This window comes from Eucyclogobius newberryi, unplaced genomic scaffold (genome assembly GCF_026437365.1).
Source record: "Eucyclogobius newberryi isolate DKJ021-1_F unplaced genomic scaffold, fEucNew1.0.hap1 SCAF_49, whole genome shotgun sequence".
NCBI lineage: Eukaryota > Metazoa > Chordata > Actinopteri > Gobiiformes > Gobiidae > Eucyclogobius > Eucyclogobius newberryi.
Window position 1 is genome coordinate 455,455 of NW_027316156.1, and position 21,367 is coordinate 476,821.

At 58.0% G+C, this 21,367-nt stretch overlaps 1 protein-coding gene across 3 annotated transcripts in view; it reads left to right on the top strand.

The window, feature by feature from the left end:
• LOC140380581 (unconventional myosin-VI-like) overlaps positions 1-21,367 on the top strand; it is a 153,439-nt gene that overhangs the window by 30,553 nt on the left and 101,519 nt on the right. For all 3 annotated transcript variants that reach the window (XM_072464446.1, XM_072464447.1, XM_072464448.1), the window contains 8 exons: positions 2,378-2,458; positions 5,236-5,416; positions 7,088-7,232; positions 10,017-10,174; positions 10,594-10,685; positions 15,297-15,369; positions 15,526-15,653; positions 19,243-19,338. In XM_072464446.1, coding sequence (XP_072320547.1) covers positions 2,378-2,458; positions 5,236-5,416; positions 7,088-7,232; positions 10,017-10,174; positions 10,594-10,685; positions 15,297-15,369; positions 15,526-15,653; positions 19,243-19,338 — 954 coding nt within the window. The remainder of the gene's footprint in view (positions 1-2,377; positions 2,459-5,235; positions 5,417-7,087; positions 7,233-10,016; positions 10,175-10,593; positions 10,686-15,296; positions 15,370-15,525; positions 15,654-19,242; positions 19,339-21,367) is intronic.

Below are 21,367 nucleotides of genomic sequence, written 5' to 3' on the forward strand. Positions count from 1 at the left end.
TCTGTGGGCTCCGCTCTGGCTCTGTGGGCTCCGCTCTGGCTCTGTGGGCTCCGCTCTGGCTCTGTGGGCTCCTCTGGCTCTGTGGGCTCCTCTGGCTCTGTGGGCTCCTCTGGCTCTGTGGGCTCCGCTCTGGCTCTGTGGGCTCCGCTCTGGCTCTGTGGGCTCCGCTCTGGCTCTGTGGGCTCCTCTGGCTCTGTGGGCTCCTCTGGCTCTGTGGGCTCCTCTGGCTCTGTGGGCTCCGCTCTGGCTCTGTGGGCTCCGCTCTGGCTCTGTGGGCTCCGCTCTGGCTCTGTGGGCTCCTCTGGCTCTGTGGGCTCCGCTGGCTCTGTGGGCTCCGCTCTGGCTCTGTGGGCTCCGCTCTGGCTCTGTGGGCTCCGCTCTGGCTCTGTGGGCTCCTCTGGCTCTGTGGGCTCCGCTCTGGCTCTGTGGGCTCCTCTGGCTCTGTGGGCTCCGCTCTGGCTCTGTGGGCTCCTCTGGCTCTGTGGGCTCCCCTCTGGCTCTCTGGGCTCCTCTGGCTCTGTGGGCTCCTCTGGCTCTGTGGGCTCCTCTGGCTCTGTGGGCTCCGCTGGCTCTGTGGGCTCCGCTCTGGCTCTGTGGGCTCCGCTCTGGCTCTGTGGGCTCCTCTGGCTCTGTGGGCTCCGCTCTGGCTCTGTGGGCTCCGCTCTGGCTCTGTGGGCTCCTCTGGCTCTGTGGGCTCCGCTCTGGCTCTGTGGGCTCCGCTCTGGCTCTGTGGGCTCCTCTGGCTATGTGGGCTCCTCTGGCTCTGTGGGCTCCTCTGGCTCTGTGGGCTCTCCTCTGGCTCTGTGGGCTCCGCTCTGGCTCTGTGGGCTCCGCTCTGGCTCTGTGGGCTCCTCTGGGCTCCGCTCTGGCTCTGTGGGCTCCTCTGGGCTCCTCTGGCTCTGTGGGCTCCTCTGGCTCTGTGGGCTCCGCTGGCTCTGTGGGCTCCGCTCTGGCTCTGTGGGCTCCGCTCTGGCTCTGTGGGCTCCTCTGGCTCTGTGGGCTCCTCTGGCTCTGTGGGCTCCTCTGGCTCTGTGGGCTCCGCTCTGGCTCTGTGGGCTCCGCTCTGGCTCTGTGGGCTCCGCTCTGGCTCTGTGGGCTCCTCTGGCTCTGTGGGCTCCTCTGGCTCTGTGGGCTCCGCTCTGGCTCTGTGGGCTCCGCTCTGGCTCTGTGGGCTCCTCTGGCTCTGTGGGCTCCTCTGGCTCTGTGGGCTCCTCTGGCTCTGTGGGCTCCGCTCTGGCTCTGTGGGCTCCGCTCTGGCTCTGTGGGCTCCTCTGGCTCTGTGGGCTCCGCTCTGGCTCTGTGGGCTCTGAACCCTGCTGTGGTGGGCTCTGAACCCTGCTGTGGTGGGCTCTGGACCCTGCTGTGGTGGGCTCTGGACCCTGCTGTGGTGGGCTCTGGACCCTGCTGTGGTGGGCTCTGAACCCTGCTGTGGTGGGCTCTGAACCCTGCTGTGGTGGGCTCTGGACCCTGCTGTGGTGGGCTCTGGACCCTGCTGTGGTGGGCTCTGGACCCTGCTGTGGTGGGCTCTGGACCCTGCTGTGGTGGGCTCTGGACCCTGCTGTGGTGGGCTCTGGACCCTGCTGTGGTGGGCTCTGGACCCTGCTGTGGTGGGCTCTGGACCCTGCTGTGGTGGGCTCTGGACCCTGCTGTGGTGGGCTCTGGACCCTGCTGTGGTGGGCTCTGGACCCTGCTGTGGTGGGCTCTGAACACTGCTGTGGTGGGCTCTGAACACTGCTGTGGTGGGTTCTGAACCCTGCTGTGGTGGGCTCTGGACCCTGCTGTGGTGGGCTCTGGACCCTGCTGTGGTGGGTTCTGAACCCTGCTGTGGTGGGCTCTGAACCCTGCTGTGGTGGGCTCTGGACCCTGCTGTGGTGGGCTCTGGACCCTGCTGTGGTGGGCTCTGAACCCTGCTGTGGTGGGCTCTGAACCCTGCTGTGGTGGGCTCTGGACCCTGCTGTGGTGGGCTCTGGACCCTGCTGTGGTGGGCTCTGAACCCTGCTGTGGTGGGCTCTGAACCCTGCTGTGGTGGGCTCTGAACCCTGCTGTGGTGGGCTCTGGACCCTGCTGTGGTGGGCTCTGGACCCTGCTGTGGTGGGCTCTGGACCCTGCTGTGGTGAGGTTTGACTTTCTCTGTTGAAATAGAAGCAGATGTTTATGAACATTTGAGGATAATGTGCAGTTTCATGTCCATCTGCTGACCACAGCCTCTGACCACAGCCTCTGACCACAGCCTCTGACCACATGCTGCTGCAAACACATGCAAATACTGTTAGTGCCTCTCCACCTCCCCAGACGCTTCCCTCTGCTGTGTATAAATGGTGTAGAATCAAACTGTCGTGTTTGAACTGGACTGATTCACGTTTTCTTTGTGTTTCAGTATCTGAAGAACGGCTGCACCAGGTTCTTCGCCACCAAAGACACGGACAAAAAGATCCTCCAGAACCGCAAGAGCCCCGAAGTAAGGACTAAACCGGGACTAAACCGGGACTAAAGCGGGTCTAAAGCGGGTCTAAAGCGGAACTAAAGCGGGACTAAAGCGGGTCTAAAGCGGGTCTAAAGCGGAACTAAAGCAGGACTAAAGCGGGTCTAAAGCGGGTCTAAAGCGGGTCTAAAGCGGAACTAAAGCGGGACTAAAGCGGGTCTAAAGCGGGTCTAAAGCGGGACTAAAGCGGGACTAAAGCGGGTCGAAAGCGGGTCGAAAGCGGGACTAAAGCGGGTCTAAAGCGGGACTAAAGCGGGACTAAAGCGGGTCGAAAGCGGGTCGAAAGCGGGTCGAAAGCGGGTCGAAAGCGGGACTAAAGCGGGACTAAAGCGGGTCTAAAGCGGGTCTAAAGCGGGTCTAAAGCGGGTCTAAAGCGGGACTAAAGCGGGACTAAAGCGGGTCTAAAGCGGGTCTAAAGCGGGACTAAAGCGGGACTAAAGCGGGTCTAAAGCGGGTCTAAAGCGGGTCTAAAGCGGGTCTAAAGCGGGTCTAAAGCGGGACTAAAGCGGGACTAAAGCGGGTCTAAAGCGGGACTAAAGCGGGACTAAAGCGGGACTAAAGCGGGTCGAAAGCGGGTCGAAAGCGGGTCGAAAGCGGGACTAAAGCGGGACTAAAGCGGGACTAAAGCGGGACTAAAGCGGGTCGAAAGCGGGTCGAAAGCGGGTCGAAAGCGGGACTAAAGCGGGTCGAAAGCGGGACTAAAGCGGGACGAAAGCGGGACTAAAGCGGGACTAAAGCGGGACTAAAGCGGGACTAAAGCGGGTCTAAAGCGGGACTAAAGCGGGACTAAAGCGGGACTAAAGCGGGTCTAAAGCGGGTCTAAAGCGGGACTAAAGCGGGTCTAAAGCGGGTTTAAAGCGGGACTAAAGCAGGTCTAAAGCGGGTTTAAAGCGGGACTAAAGCGGGTCTAAAGCGGGTTTAAAGCGGGACTAAAGCGGGACTAAGGGGAGGGCATCTGACACAGGATGTTGTTGACAAGTGGAGGTTTTGGCAGTGACACTTGGAGAGATTAAACTGAGGTGAAGTTGACACTTCATCAGAAACTTTCACAGATTACTTTTATATGAGTTTTAAAAAAGTGTCAGAAAACAGCAGTGAAAAATGAGATGGCAGCAAACATTAGAATAATCAACAACTTTATGAACATACTGATTTCAACCTAATAGTCTTTTTCAAAAATCATAAACTTTATCTCAGGCTTAAACACGGAAGGGAATTCATTCGGCCCGAGCCGAAGGACGAGAGTCGCCACGGCGACGGTCTTATTCAAATTCTATCTGGGGGCTGTAAAAACGCACAAATTGACTAGTAAACAAGGATGGATATGCTCGTGAGAGGGATCAAAAAGTATTCATTTTGAGTGAAAGTTTCGTGAAAATATATTGAAAGACGGTTCAGTAGCTCCGCCTCAAACATGGGGCCGATGGGGCCCGGACCCCGAGAGGGCCTTTAACACACAACAACACAACAACAATAAACAAACTTTTCAAAGATTTTTCTTTTCAACAGTATTTTACTCATGTTTCTGATAAAGCTCGAGATACTGTTCTGTTCTCCGACTGTTCTCGGACTGTTCTCGGACTGTTCTCCGACTGTTCTCGGACTGTTCTCCGACTGTTCTCCGACTGTTCTCCGACTGTTCTCGGACTGTTCTCGGACTGTTCTCCGACTGTTCTCCGACTGTTCTCCGACTGTTCTCCGACTGTTCTCCGACTGTTCTCCGACTGTTCTCCGACTGTTCTCCGACTGTTCTCCGACTGTTCTCGGACTGTTCTCCGACTGTTCTCCGACTGTTCTCCGACTGTTCTCGGACTGTTCTCCGACTGTTCTCCGACTGTTCTCGGACTGTTCTCGGACTGTTCTCCGACTGTTCTCCGACTGTTCTCGGACTGTTCTCGGACTGTTCTCCGACTGTTCTCGGACTGTTCTCGGGCTGTTCTCTGACTGTTCTCCGGCTGTTCTCCGACTGTTCTCCGGCTGTTCTCCGGCTGTTCTCCGGCTGTTCTCCGGCTGTTCTCCGACTGTTCTCCGGCTGTTCTCCGGCTGTTCTCCGGCTGTTCTCCGGCTGTTCTCCGGCTGTTCTCGGACTGTTCTCGGACTGTTCTCCGACTGTTCTCGGACTGTTCTCGGACTGTTCTCCGACTGTTCTCGGACTGTTCTCCGACTGTTCTCGGACTGTTCTCTGGCTGTTCTCTGACTGTTCTCCGGCTGTTCTCCGACTGTTCTCCGACTGTTCTCCGACTGTTCTCCGACTGTTCTCCGACTGTTCTCCGACTGTTCTCCGACTGTTCTCTGACTGTTCTCTGACTGTTCTCGGACTGTTCTCGGACTGTTCTCGGACTGTTCTCGGACTGTTCTCGGACTGTTCTCCGGCCGTTCTCCGGCCGTTCTCCGACCGTTCTCCGGCCGTTCTCCGGCCGTTCTCCGGCTGTTCTCCGGCTGTTCTCCGGCTGTTCTCCGGCTGTTCTCCGGCTGTTCTCCGGCTGTTCTCGGACTGTTCTCGGACTGTTCTCCGACTGTTCTCCGACTGTTCTCGGACTGTTCTCCGGCTGTTCTCCGGCTGTTCTCCGACCGTTCTCCGACCGTTCTCCGGCCGTTCTCCGGCCGTTCTCTGGCTGTTCTCTGGCTGTTCTGGCTGTTCTGGTTGTTCTCCGACTGTTCTCCGACCGTTCTCTGACCGTTCTCTGTCTGTTCTCTGACTGTTCTGACTGTTCTCTGACCGTTCTCTGACTGTTCTGTTCCGTGTTCTTTAGCATGTTAAACATGGTCCTCTGAAGGATCCTCTCCTGGACGATCAGTTGGACTTCAGCCGAATGAGCGACGCCATGAAGAAGATCGGTCTGGACCAGTCGGAGAAGCTGGACCTGTTCAGGACCGTGGCAGGAGTAATGCACCTGGGGAACATCGACTTTGAGGAGGCCGGGAGTACTTCAGGTGTGTACTTTTACTACTTTTACAACAGATACTGCAGTTACTACTGATACTACAGTTACTACAGTTACTACAATTACTGCAGATACTGCAGTTACTACAGATACTACAGATACTGCAGTTACTACAGTTACTGCAGTTACTACAGTTACTACAGATACTACAGATACTACAGATACTACAGATACTACAGATACTACAATTACTACTGATACTACAGTTACTGCAGATACTGCAGTTACTGCAGTTACTGCAGATACTACGGATACTACGGATACTACGGTTACTACGGTTACTACGGTTACTACGGTTACTACAGTTACTGCAGTTACTGCGGTTACTGCGGTTACTGCGGATACTGCGGATACTACGGATACTGCAGATACTGCAGATACTGCAGTTACTGCAGATACTGCAGATACTGCAGATACTACAGATACTACAGATACTGCAGTTACTGCAGTTACTGCAGATACTGCAGATACTGCAGTTACTGCAGATACTGCAGATACTGCAGATACTGCAGATACTACAGATACTGCAGTTACTGCAGTTACTGCAGATACTACAGATACTACAGATACTACAGATACTGCAGTTACTACAGTTACTGCAGTTACTGCAGTTACTGCAGATACTGCAGATACTGCAGATACTGCAGATACTGCAGATACTACAGTTATTACAGATACTACAGTTATTGCAGATACTGCAGATACTGCAGTTACTACAGTTACTGCAGTTACTGCAGATACTGCAGATACTGCAGATACTCTGTCCTTAGACACATGTCCCAGAGTCCTCTGCCCTTAGCTCCTCCTTCTGCAGGAAAACTACAAAAAACCTCTTTGGGAAAAAGTATAAACCAGGAGGAGAACTGGCTCTTCAGGAGGAGAACCAGCTCTTCAGGAGGAGAACCGGCTCTTCAGGAGGAGAACCGGCTCTTCAGGAGGAGAACCGGCTCTTCAGGAGGAGAACCGGCTCTTCAGGAGGAGAACCGGCTCTTCAGGAGGAGAACCGGCTCTTCAGGAGGAGAACCGGCTCTTCAGGAGGAGAACCGGCTCTTCAGGAGGAGAACCAGCTCTTCAGGAGGAGAACCAGCTCTTCAGGCAGATGAAGATTCGTTCAAAAAGCACCTGATGTGTTTTGTCCTGGTTTAAATCGGGTTTAGACTTGTTTTAAAGCTGAAAAACCCTGTGTGACTCGTTCTCTCGTAACGGCAAGTGGGAGTTTGTCCTTCAGACTTTTACGGTTTACAAAATGAGAAAAACCTGATGTTTCCATGACGACGATCTGAAAACATCGTCTCCAAGTTGAGACCACAGATCACTCTCCAAACCTCGAGTGTTCAAACATGTTTGCATTCACTAAAGCGGGAGGCCTGCTTTAGTCCTGCTTTAGTCCTGCTTTAGTCCTGCTTTAGTCCTGCTTTAGTCCTGCTTTAGTCCTGCTTTAGTCCTGCTTTAGTCCTGCTTTAGTCCTGCTTTAGTCCTGCTTTAGTCCTGCTTTAGTCCTGCTTTAGACCTGCTTTAGTCCTGCAGGAGGTTGTGTGTCATGTGTGTGTCTCGTGTGTGTCTCTTGTGTGTCTCATGTGTGTCTCATGTGTGTGTCTCGTGTGTGTCTCATGTGTGTCTCTCGTGTGTGTCTCATGTGTGTCTCTCGTGTGTGTCTCAGGAGGTTGTGCGATCAGGAGCCAGTGCAGTGAGTCGGTGGAGTTTTGTGCTGATCTTCTGGGTTTGGAACAGGAGGATCTGAAGGTCAGCCTGACCTCCAGAGTCATGCTCACGTCTGCAGGGGGCGCTAAAGGCACCGTCATCAAGTAAGAAGCACCTGTGTGTCCTAAAGTGCAATGTGTCCAGCTGAAGACGAGACGCACACTTCTCACACTCATGAGACGCACACTTCTCACTCTCATGAGACGCACACTTCTCACTCTCATGAGACGCACACTTCTCACACTCATGAGACGCACACTTCTCACACTCATGAGACGCACACTTCTCACTCTCATGAGACGCACACTTCTCACACTCATGAGACGCACACTTCTCACTCTCATGAGACGCACACTTCTCACACTCATGAGACGCACACTTCTCACACTCATGAGACGCACACTTTTCACTCTCATGAGACGCACACTTCTCACTCTCATGAGACGCACACTTCTCACACTCATGAGACGCACACTTCTCACACTCATGAGACGCACACTTCTCACACTCATGAGACGCACACTTCTCACACTCATGAGACGCACACTTCTCACTCTCATGAGACGCACACTTCTCACACTCATGAGACGCACACTTCTCACTCTCATGAGACGCACACTTCTCACACTCATGAGACGCACACTTCTCACACTCATGAGACGCACACTTCTCACACTCATGAGACGCACACTTCTCACACTCATGAGACGCACACTTCTCACTCTCATGAGACGCACACTTCTCACTCTCATGAGACGCACACTTCTCACACTCATGAGACGCACACTTCTCACTCTCATGAGACGCACACTTCTCACTCTCATGAGACGCACACTTCTCACTCTCATGAGACGCACACTTCTCACACTCATGAGACGCACACTTCTCACACTCATGAGACGCACACTTCTCACACTCATGAGACGCACACTTCTCACACTCATGAGACGCACACTTCTCACACTCATGAGACGCACACTTCTCACTCTCATGAGACGCACACTTCTCACTCTCATGAGACGCACACTTCTCACTCTCATGAGACGCACACTTCTCACACTCATGAGACGCACACTTCTCACACTCATGAGACGCACACTTCTCACTCTCATGAGACGCACACTTCTCACTCTCATGAGACGCACACTTCTCACACTCATGAGACGCACACTTCTCACTCTCATGAGACGCACACTTCTCACTCTCATGAGACGCACACTTCTCACTCTCATGAGACGCACACTTCTCACTCATGAGACGCACACTTCTCACACTCATGAGACGCACACTTCTCACACTCATGAGACGCACACTTCTCACACTCATGAGACGCACACTTCTCACTCTCATGAGACGCACACTTCTCACACTCATGAGACGCACACTTCTCACTCTCATGAGACGCACACTTCTCACTCTCATGAGACGCACACTTCTCACACTCATGAGACGCACACTTCTCACTCTCATGAGACGCACACTTCTCACTCTCATGAGACGCACACTTCTCACACTCATGAGACGCACACTTCTCACTCTCATGAGACGCACACTTCTCACTCTCATGAGACGCACACTTCTCACTCTCATGAGACGCACACTTCTCACTCTCATGAGACGCACACTTCTCACACTCATGAGACGCACACTTCTCACACTCATGAGACGCACACTTTTCACTCTCATGAGACGCACACTTCTCACTCTCATGAGACGCACACTTCTCACACTCATGAGACGCACACTTCTCACACTCATGAGACGCACACTTCTCACACTCATGAGACGCACACTTCTCACACTCATGAGACGCACACTTCTCACTCTCATGAGACGCACACTTCTCACACTCATGAGACGCACACTTCTCACTCTCATGAGACGCACACTTCTCACACTCATGAGACGCACACTTCTCACACTCATGAGACGCACACTTCTCACACTCATGAGACGCACACTTCTCACACTCATGAGACGCACACTTCTCACACTCATGAGACGCACACTTCTCACTCTCATGAGACGCACACTTCTCACTCTCATGAGACGCACACTTCTCACACTCATGAGACGCACACTTCTCACTCTCATGAGACGCACACTTCTCACTCTCATGAGACGCACACTTCTCACTCTCATGAGACGCACACTTCTCACACTCATGAGACGCACACTTCTCACACTCATGAGACGCACACTTCTCACACTCATGAGACGCACACTTCTCACACTCATGAGACGCACACTTCTCACACTCATGAGACGCACACTTCTCACTCTCATGAGACGCACACTTCTCACTCTCATGAGACGCACACTTCTCACTCTCATGAGACGCACACTTCTCACACTCATGAGACGCACACTTCTCACACTCATGAGACGCACACTTCTCACACTCATGAGACGCACACTTCTCACTCTCATGAGACGCACACTTCTCACTCTCATGAGACGCACACTTCTCACACTCATGAGACGCACACTTCTCACTCTCATGAGACGCACACTTCTCACTCTCATGAGACGCACACTTCTCACTCTCATGAGACGCACACTTCTCACTCATGAGACGCACACTTCTCACACTCATGAGACGCACACTTCTCACACTCATGAGACGCACACTTCTCACACTCATGAGACGCACACTTCTCACACTCATGAGACGCACACTTCTCACACTCATGAGACGCACACTTCTCACTCTCATGAGACGCACACTTCTCACTCTCATGAGACGCACACTTCTCACACTCATGAGACGCACACTTCTCACTCTCATGAGACGCACAGGTTCTTTTGGTTCCTGTAGAGTCCTAAATAACGAGGTTCTTTTGGTTCCTGTAGAGTCCTAAATAACCAGGTTCTTTTGGTTCCTGTAGAGTTCCTCTGAAGGTGGAGCAGGCCAATAACGCTCGAGACGCTCTGGCCAAAGCCGTGTACAGTCGCCTCTTTGACCACGTGGTGACCAGAGTGAACCAGTGCTTCCCCTTCAAGGCCTCGTCCAACTTCATTGGAGTTCTGGACATCGCCGGCTTCGGTCAGTCACAGCCACAACCGCAACACCACTTTACAAGCACAAGCATGACACGCGGGGCGGGGCGAGCACAGGCGGGGCGGGGCGGGCACGGGCGGGGTGGGCACAGGCGGGGCGGGGCGGGCACGGGCGGGGCGGGCACAGGCGGGGCGGGGCGAGCACAGGCGGGGCGGGGCGGGCACAGGCGGGGCGGGCACACGCGGGGCGGGGCAAGCACGGGCGGGGCGGGGCGGGCACGGGCGGGGTGGGGCGGGCACAGGCGGGGCGGGGCACAGGCGGGGCGGGTCGGGGCACACGCGGGGCGGGGCGAGCGCACGCGGGGCGGGGCGAGCGCACGCGGGGCGGGGCGAGCGCACGCGGGGCGGGGCGAGCGCACGCGGGGCGGGTCGGGTTGACTAAATGAACAACTTGTGTTTTCCCAGAATACTTTGAGCACAACAGTTTTGAACAGTTCTGCATCAACTACTGCAACGAGAAACTGCAACAGTTTTTCAACGAGAGAATCCTGAAAGAGGTGAGACAAAAACAGCCCCCCAAGACCCGCCACGACCCGCCACGACCCCCCCAAGACCCGCCACGACCCCCCCAAGACCCGCCACGACCCGCCACGACCCCCCCAAGACCCGCCACGACCCCCCCAAGACCCGCCACGACCCCCCCAAGACCCGCCACGACCCCCCCAAGACCCGCCACGACCCCCCCAAGACCCGCCACGACCCGCCACGACCCCCCCAAGACCCGCCACGACCCGCCACGACCCCCCCAAGACCCGCCACGACCCCCCCAAGACCCGCCACGACCCACCACGACCCGCCACGACCCGCCACGACCCGCCCAAGACCCGCCACGACCCGCCCAAGACCCGCCACGACCCCCCCAAGACCCGCCACGACCCCCCCAAGACCCGCCACGACCCGCCACGACCCCCCCAAGACCCGCCACGACCCGCCACGACCCCCCCAAGACCCGCCACGACCCCCCCAAGACCCGCCACGACCCCCCCAAGACCCGCCACGACCCCCCCAAGACCCGCCACGACCCGCCACGACCCCCCCAAGACCCGCCACGACCCCCCCAAGACCCGCCACGACCCCCCCAAGACCCGCCACGACCCACCACGACCCGCCACGACCCGCCACGACCCGCCCAAGACCCGCCACGACCCGCCCAAGACCCGCCACGACCCCCCCAAGACCCGCCACGACCCCCCCAAGACCCGCCACGACCCCCCCAAGACCCGCCACGACCCGCCACGACCCCCCCAAGACCCGCCACGACCCGCCACGACCCCCCCAAGACCCGCCACGACCCCCCCAAGACCCGCCACGACCCACCACGACCCGCCACGACCCGCCACGACCCGCCCAAGACCCGCCACGACCCGCCCAAGACCCGCCACGACCCCCCCAAGACCCGCCACGACCCGCCACGACCCCCCCAAGACCCGCCACGACCCGCCACGACCCCCCCAAGACCCGCCACGACCCCCCCAAGACCCGCCACGACCCGCCACGACCCCCCCAAGACCCGCCACGACCCCCCCAAGACCCGCCACGACCCGCCACGACCCCCCCAAGACCCGCCACGACCCGCCCAAGACCCGCCACGACCCCCCCAAGACCCGCCACGACCCCCCCAAGACCCGCCACGACCCGCCACGACCCCCCCAAGACCCGCCACGACCCGCCACGACCCCCCCAAGACCCGCCACGACCCGCCACGACCCGCCACGACCCCCCCAAGACCCGCCACGACCCGCCACGACCCGCCACGACCCCCCCAAGACCCGCCACGACCCGCCCAAGACCCGCCACGACCCGCCACGACCCCCTCAAGACCCGCCACGACCCCCCCAAGACCCGCCACGAGCCGCCACGACCCCCCCAAGACCCGCCACGACCCCCCCAAGACCCGCCACGACCCCCCCAAGACCCGCCACGACCCCCCCAAGACCCGCCACGACCCCCCCAAGACCCGCCACGACCCCCCCAAGACCCGCCACGACCCGCCACGACCCCCCCAAGACCCGCCACGACCCGCCACGACCCCCCCAAGACCCGCCACGACCCCCCCAAGACCCGCCACGACCCGCCACGACCCCCCCAAGACCCGCCACGACCCCCCCAAGACCCGCCACGACCCGCCACGACCCCCCCAAGACCCGCCACGACCCACCACGACCCGCCACGACCCCCCCAAGACCCGCCACGACCCGCCCAAGACCCGCCACGACCCGCCACGACCCCCTCAAGACCCGCCACGACCCCCCCAAGACCCGCCACGACCCGCCACGACCCCCCCAAGACCCGCCACGACCCGCCACGACCCCCCCAAGACCCGCCACGACCCGCCACGACCCCCCCAAGACCCGCCACGACCCCCCCAAGACCCGCCACGACCCGCCACGACCCCCCCAAGACCCGCCACGACCCCCCCAAGACCCGCCACGACCCGCCACGACCCCCCCAAGACCCGCCACGACCCGCCCAAGACCCGCCACGACCCCCCCAAGACCCGCCACGACCCCCCCAAGACCCGCCACGACCCCCCCAAGACCCGCCACGACCCCCCCAAGACCCGCCACGACCCGCCACGACCCCCCCAAGACCCGCCACGACCCGCCACGACCCGCCACGACCCCCCCAAGACCCGCCACGACCCGCCACGACCCCCCCAAGACCCGCCACGACCCGCCACGACCCGCCACGACCCCCCCAAGACCCGCCACGACCCGCCACGACCCGCCACGACCCCCCCAAGACCCGCCACGACCCGCCACGACCCGCCACGACCCCCCCAAGACCCGCCACGACCCGCCACGACCCGCCACGACCCCCTCAAGACCCGCCACGACCCCCCCAAGACCCGCCACGACCCGCCACGACCCCCCCAAGACCCGCCACGACCCGCCACGACCCCCCCAAGACCCGCCACGACCCCCCCAAGACCCGCCACGACCCCCCCAAGACCCGCCATGACCCCCCCAAGACCCGCCACGACCCGCCACGACCCCCCCAAGACCCGCCACGACCCGCCACGACCCGCCACGACCCCCCCAAGACCCGCCACGACCCGCCACGACCCGCCACGACCCCCCCAAGACCCGCCACGACCCGCCCAAGACCCGCCACGACCCCCTCAAGACCCGCCACGACCCCCCCAAGACCCGCCACGACCCCCCCAAGACCCGCCACGACCCGCCACGACCCCCCCAAGACCCGCCACGACCCGCCACGACCCGCCCAAGACCCGCCACGACCCGCCACGACCCCCCCAAGACCCGCCACGACCCCCCCAAGACCCGCCACGACCCGCCACGACCCCCCCAAGACCCGCCACGACCCGCCACGACCCCCCCAAGACCCGCCACGACCCGCCACGACCCGCCACGACCCCCCCAAGACCCGCCACGACCCCCCCAAGACCCGCCACGACCCCGCCACGACCCGCCACGACCCCCCCAAGACCCGCCACGACCCGCCACGACCCCCCCAAGACCCGCCACGACCCGCCACGACCCCCCCAAGACCCGCCACGACCCGCCACGACCCCCCCAAGACCCGCCACGACCCGCCACGACCCCCCCAAGACCCGCCACGACCCGCCCAAGACCCGCCACGACCCGCCACGACCCCCCCAAGACCCACCACGACCCCCCCAAGACCCGCCACGACCCGCCACGACCCCCCCAAGACCCGCCACGACCCGCCACGACCCCCCCAAGACCCGCCACGACCCCCCAAGACCCGCCAAGACCCGCCACGACCCCCCCAAGACCCGCCACGACCCCGCCACGACCCGCCACGACCCCCCCAAGACCCGCCACGACCCGCCACGACCCCCCCAAGACCCGCCACGACCCCCCCAAGACCCGCCACGACCCCCCCAAGACCCGCCACGACCCCCCCAAGACCCGCCACGACCCGCCACGACCCCCCCAAGACCCGCCACGACCCGCCACGACCCCCCCAAGACCCGCCACGACCCGCCACGACCCGCCACGACCCCCCCAAGACCCGCCACGACCCCCCCAAGACCCGCCACGACCCGCCACGACCCCCCCAAGACCCGCCACGACCCCCTCAAGACCCGCCACGACCCCCCCAAGACCCGCCACGACCCCCCCAAGACCCGCCACGACCCGCCACGACCCCCCCAAGACCCGCCACGACCCCCCCAAGACCCGCCACGACCCCCCCAAGACCCGCCACGACCCCCCCAAGACCCGCCACGACCCGCCACGACCCCCCCAAGACCCGCCACGACCCCCCCAAGACCCGCCACGACCTGCCCAAGACCCGCCATGACCCGCCACGACCCCCCCAAGACCCGCCACGACCCCCCCAAGACCCGCCACGACCCCCCCAAGACCCCCCCAAGACACGCCACGACCCCCCCAAGACCCGCCACGACCCCCCCAAGACCCGCCACGACCCGCCACGACCCCCCCAAGACCCGCCACGACCCGCCACGACCCCCCCAAGACCCGCCACGACCCGCCACGACCCCCCCAAGACCCGCCACGACCCGCCACGACCCCCCCCAAGACCCGCCACGACCCGCCACGACCCGCCACGACCCCCCCAAGACCCGCCACGACCCGCCACGACCCCCCCAAGACCCGCCACGACCCGCCACGACCCCCCCAAGACCCGCCACGACCCCCCCAAGACCCGCCACGACCCGCCACGACCCCCCCAAGACCCGCCACGACCCCCCCAAGACCCGCCACGACCCGCCACGACCCCCCCAAGACCCGCCACGACCTGCCCAAGACCCGCCATGACCCGCCACGACCCCCCCAAGACCCGCCACGACCCCCCCAAGACCCGCCACGACCCCCCCAAGACCCCCCCAAGACACGCCACGACCCCCCCAAGACCCGCCACGACCCCCCCAAGACCCGCCACGACCCGCCACGACCCCCCCAAGACCCGCCACGACCCGCCACGACCCCCCCAAGACCCGCCACGACCCGCCACGACCCCCCCAAGACCCGCCACGACCCGCCACGACCCCCCCCAAGACCCGCCACGACCCGCCACGACCCGCCACGACCCCCCCAAGACCCGCCACGACCCCCCCAAGACCCGCCACGTGACGTCACGTGATTTGTGCGTTTCAGGAGCAGGAGTTGTACCAGAGGGAGGGGCTCGGGGTTAACGAGGTTCACTACGTGGATAATCAAGACTGTATCGGTGAGAAACTCTGACCTCACATCTGACCTCACACTCCATCTCTGACCTCACATCTGACCTCACACTCCATCTCTGACCTCACATCTGACCTCACACTCCATCTCTGACCTCACATCTGACCTCACACTCCATCTCTGACCTCACCTGCTCTTTCAGATCTGGTCGAGGCCAAACTGGTCGGGATTCTGGACATTCTGGACGAAGAAAACCGACTTCCTCAACCATCTGACCAACACTTCACCCACGCAGTCCACAGCAAGCACAAGGACCACTTCAGACTGACCGTAAGAACCAGGTCTAAACCAGGTCTAAACCAGGTCTAAACCAGGTCTAAACCAGGACTAAACCAGGACTAAACCAGGTCTAAACCAGGTCTAAACCGGGTCTAAACCGGGACTAAACCGGGACTAAACCGGGTCCAAACCGGGACTAAACCGGGTCCAAACCGGGTCTAAACCGGGACTAAACCGGGACTAAACCGGGTCTAAACCGGGTCTAAACCGGGTCTAAACCGGGACTAAACCGGGTCTAAACCAGGTCTAAACCAGGACTAAACCAGGTCTAAACCAGGTCTAAACCAGGACTAAACCAGGACTAAACCGGGTCTAAACCGGGTCCAAACCGGGACCAAACCGGGACCAAACCGGGTCCAAACCGGGACTAAACCGGGTCCAAACCGGGTCTAAACCGGGACTAAACCGGGACTAAACCGGGTCTAAACCGGGTCTAAACCGGGACTAAACCGGGTCTAAACCAGGTCTAAACCAGGACTAAACCAGGTCTAAACCAGGTCTAAACCAGGTCTAAACCGGGACTAAACCGGGACTAAACCGGGACTAAACCGGGACCAAACCGGGACCAAACCGGGACTAAACCGGGTCCAAACCGGGACTAAACCGGGTCCAAACCGGGTCTAAACCGGGACTAAACCGGGACTAAACCGGGACTAAACCGGGTCTAAACCGGGACTAAACCGGGTCTAAACCGGGACTAAACCGGGTCTAAACCGGGTCTAAACCGGGTCTAAACCTGGACTAAACCGGGTCTAAACCGGGACTAAACCGGGTCTAAACCAGGTCTAAACCAGGACTAAACCAGGACTAAACCAGGACTAAACCAGGTCTAAACCAGGTCTAAACCAGGACTAAACCAGGTCTAAACCAGGACTAAACCAGGACTAAACCAGGTCTAAACCAGGTCTAAACCAGGTCTAAACCAGGACTAAACCAGGACTAAACCAGGTCTAAACCAGGTCTAAACCAGGACTAAACCAGGACTAAACCAGGTCTAAACCAGGACTAAACCAGGACTAAACCAGGTCTAAACCAGGTCTAAACCAGGACTAAACCAGGTCTAAACCAGGTCTAAACCAGGTCTAAACCAGGTCTAAACCAGGACTAAACCAGGACTAAACCAGGACTAAACCAGGTCTAAACCAGGTCTAAACCAGGACTAAACCAGGTCTAAACCAGGACTAAACCAGGTCTAAACCAGGTCTAAACCAGGTCTAAACCAGGTCTAAACCAGGACTAAACCAGGACTAAACCAGGACTAAACCAGGTCTAAACCAGGTCTAAACCAGGACTAAACCAGGACTAAACCAGGTCTAAACCAGGACTAAACCAGGACTAAACCAGGACTAAACCAGGTCTAAACCAGGTCTAAACCAGGACTAAACCGGGTCTAAACCGGGTCTAAACCGGGTCTAAACCGGGACTAAACCGGGTCTAAACCGGGTCTAAACCGGGTCTAAACCAGGACTAAACCAGGACTAAACCAGGACTAAACCAGGTCTAAACCAGGTCTAAACCAGGACTAAACCAGGTCTAAACCAGGACTAAACCAGGTCTAAACCAGGTCTAAACCAGGACTAAACCGGGTCTAAACCGGGACTAAACCAGGTCTAAACCAGGTCTAAACCAGGACTAAACCAGGACTAAACCAGGTCTAAACCAGGACTAAACCAGGTCTAAACCAGGACTAAACCAGGTCTAAACCAGGTCTAAACCGGGACTAAACCGGGTCTAAACCGGGTCTAAACCGGGTCTAAACCGGGTCTAAACCGGGTCCAAACCGGGACCAAACCGGGTCTAAACCAGGACTAAACCAGGTCTAAACCAGGACTAAACCAGGTCTAAACCAGGTCTAAACCAGGACTAAACCAGGTCTAAACCGGGTCTAAACCGGGACTAAACCGGGTCTAAACCGGGTCTAAACCGGGTCCAAACCGGGTCCAAACCGGGTCCAAACCGGGTCTAAACCGGGACTAAACCGGGTCTAAACCGGGTCTAAACCGGGTCTAAACCAGGACTAAACCAGGACTAAACCAGGACTAAACCAGGACTAAACCAGGTCTAAACCAGGACTAAACCAGGTCTAAACCAGGACTAAACCAGGACTAAACCAGGTCTAAACCAGGACTAAACCAGGACTAAACCAGGACTAAAGCAGGTCTAAACCAGGACTAAACCAGGACTAAACCAGGACTAAACCAGGTCTAAACCAGGACTAAACCAGGACTAAACCAGGTCTAAACCAGGTCTAAACCAGGACTAAACCAGGACTAAACCAGGTCTAAACCAGGACCAAACCAGGACCAAACCAGGACCAAACCAGGTCTAAACCAGGTCTAAACCAGGACTAAACCAGGACTAAACCAGGACTAAACCAGGTCTAAACCAGGACTAAACCAGGACTAAACCAGGACTAAACCAGGACTAAACCAGGTCTAAACCAGGTCTAAACCAGGACTAAACCAGGACTAAACCAGGACTAAACCAGGACTAAACCAGGACTAAACCAGGTCTAAACCAGGTCTAAACCAGGACTAAACCAGGACTAAACCAGGTCTAAACCAGGTCTAAACCAGGACTAAACCAGGACTAAACCGGGTCTAAACCGGGTCTAAACCGGGACTAAACCGGGTCTAAACCGGGTCTAAACCGGGTCCAAACCGGGTCCAAACCGGGACCAAACCGGGTCCAAACCGGGACCAAACCGGGACCAAACCGGGTCTAAACCGGGACTAAACCGGGTCTAAACCGGGTCTAAACCGGGTCTAAACCGGGACTAAACCGGGTCTAAACCGGGTCTAAACCGGGTCTAAACCAGGACTAAACCAGGACTAAACCAGGACTAAACCAGGACTAAACCAGGTCTAAACCAGGTCTAAACCAGGACTAAACCAGGTCTAAACCAGGACTAAACCAGGACTAAACCAGGACTAAACCAGGACTAAACCAGGTCTAAACCAGGTCTAAACCAGGACTAAACCAGGACTAAACCAGGTCTAAACCAGGACTAAACCAGGACTAAACCAGGTCTAAACCAGGTCTAAACCAGGACTAAACCAGGACTAAACCAGGACTAAACCAGGACTAAACCAGGACTAAACCAGGTCTAAACCAGGTCTAAACCAGGACTAAACCAGGACTAAACCAGGACTAAACCAGGTCTAAACCAGGTCTAAACCAGGTCTAAACCAGGACTAAACCAGGACTAAACCAGGACTAAACCAGGTCTAAACCAGGTCTAAACCAGGTCTAAACCAGGACTAAACCAGGACTAAACCAGGACTAAACCAGGTCTAAACCAGGACTAAACCAGGACTAAACCAGGACTAAACCAGGACTAAACCAGGACTAAACCAGGTCTAAACCAGGACTAAACCAGGACTAAACCAGGTCTAAACCAGGACTAAACCAGGACTAAACCAGGTCTAAACCAGGACTAAACCAGGACTAAACCAGGACCAAACCAGGACCAAACCAGGACCAAACCAGGACCAAACCAGGACCAAACCAGGACTAAACCAGGTCTAAACCAGGACTAAACCAGGACTAAACCAGGTCTTTCTTTTTTCGTTTTTGTCAGATTCCCAGAAAGTCCAAATTGGCCGTTCACAGAAACGTGAGAGACGATGAAGGTTTTATTGTGAGACACTTCGCTGGAGCAGTTTGCTACGAGACCGTACGTAAACCAGGGCTCAGCGTCTGACGTTAGCATTAGCATTAGCATTAGCATGACATAAAGAGAGGTTCAATCGCCACGCCCCTCACACACACTAGCTTTAGCCACGCCCCTCACACACACTAGCTTTAGCCACGCCCCTCACACACACTAGCTTTAGCCACGCCCCTCACACGCACTAGCTTTAGCCACGCCCCCTTTAGCCACGCCCCTCACACACACTAGCTTTAGCCACGCTCCTCACACACACTAGCTTTAGCCACGCCCCCTTTAGCCACGCCCCTCAAACACACTAGCTTTAGCCACGCCCCCTTTAGCCGCGTTTCACATGATGGGGGTGTTTCACATGATGGGGGTGTTTCACATGATGGGGGGTGTTTCACATGATGGGGGTGTTTCACATGATGGGGGTGTTTCACATGATGGGGGTGTTTCACATGATGGGGGGGTGTTTCACATGATGGGGGGTGTTTCACATGATGGGGGGGTGTTTCACATGATGGGGGGTGTTTCACATGATGGGGGTGTTTCACATGATGGGGGGTGTTTCACATGATGGGGGTGTTTCACATGATGGGGGGTGTTTCACATGATGGGGGGTGTTTCACATGATGGGGGTGTTTCACATGATGGGGGGGTGTTTCACATGATGGGGGTGTTTCACATGATGGGGGGTGTTTCACATGATGGGGGGTGTTTCACATGATGGGGGTGTTTCACATGATGGGGGTGTTTCACATGATGGGGGTGTTTCACATGATGGGGGTGTTTCACATGATGGGGGGTGTTTCACATGATGGGGGGTGTTTCACATGATGGGGGGTGTTTCACATGATGGGGGTGTTTCACATGATGGGGGTGTTTCACATGATGGGGGTGTTTCACATGATGGGGGGGTGTTTCACATGATGGGGGGTGTTTCACATGATGGGGGGGTGTTTCACATGATGGGGGGTGTTTCACATGATGGGGGTGTTTCACATGATGGGGGGTGTTTCACATGATGGGGGTGTTTCACATGATGGGGGGTGTTTCACATGATGGGGGGTGTTTCACATGATGGGGGGGTGTTTCACATGATGGGGGTGTTTCACATGATGGGGGGTGTTTCACATGATGGGGGGGTGTTTCACATGATGGGGGTGTTTCACATGATGGGGGGTGTTTCACATGATGGGGGGTGTTTCACATGATGGGGGGGTGTTTCACATGATGGGGGGTGTTTCACATGATGGGGGGTGTTTCACATGATGGGGGTGTTTCACATGATGGGGGGTGTTTCACATGATGGGGGTGTTTCACATGATGGGGGGTGTTTCACATGATGGGGGGGTGTTTCACATGATGGGGGTGTTTCACATGATGGGGGGTGTTTCACATGATGGGGGGTGTTTCACATGATGGGGGGGTGTTTCACATGATGGGGGGTGTTTCACATGATGGGGGTGTTTCACATGATGGGGGGTGTTTCACATGATGGGGTGTTTCACATGATGGGGGGTGTTTCACATGATGGGGGGGTGTTTCACATGATGGGGGGTGTTTCACATGATGGGGTGTTTCACATGATGGGGGGTGTTTCACATGATGGGGGGGTGTTTCACATGATGGGGGGTGTTTCACATGATGGGGGGTGTTTCACATGATGGGGGGTGTTTCACATGATGGGGTGTTTCACATGATGGGGGGTGTTTCACATGATGGGGGTGTTTCACATGATGGGGGTGTTTCACATGATGGGGGGTGTTTCACATGATGTGGGTGTTTCACATGATGGGGGTGTTTCACATGATGGGGGGTGTTTCACATGATGGGGGTGTTTCACATGATGGGGGGTGTTTCACATGATGGGGGTGTTTCACATGATGGGGGGTGTTTCACATGATGGGGGGTGTTTCACATGATGGGGGTGTTTCACATGATGGGGGTGTTTCACATGATGGGGGTGTTTCACATGATGGGGGTGTTTCACATGATGGGGGTGTTTCACATGATGGGGGGTGTTTCACATGATGGGGGTGTTTCACAT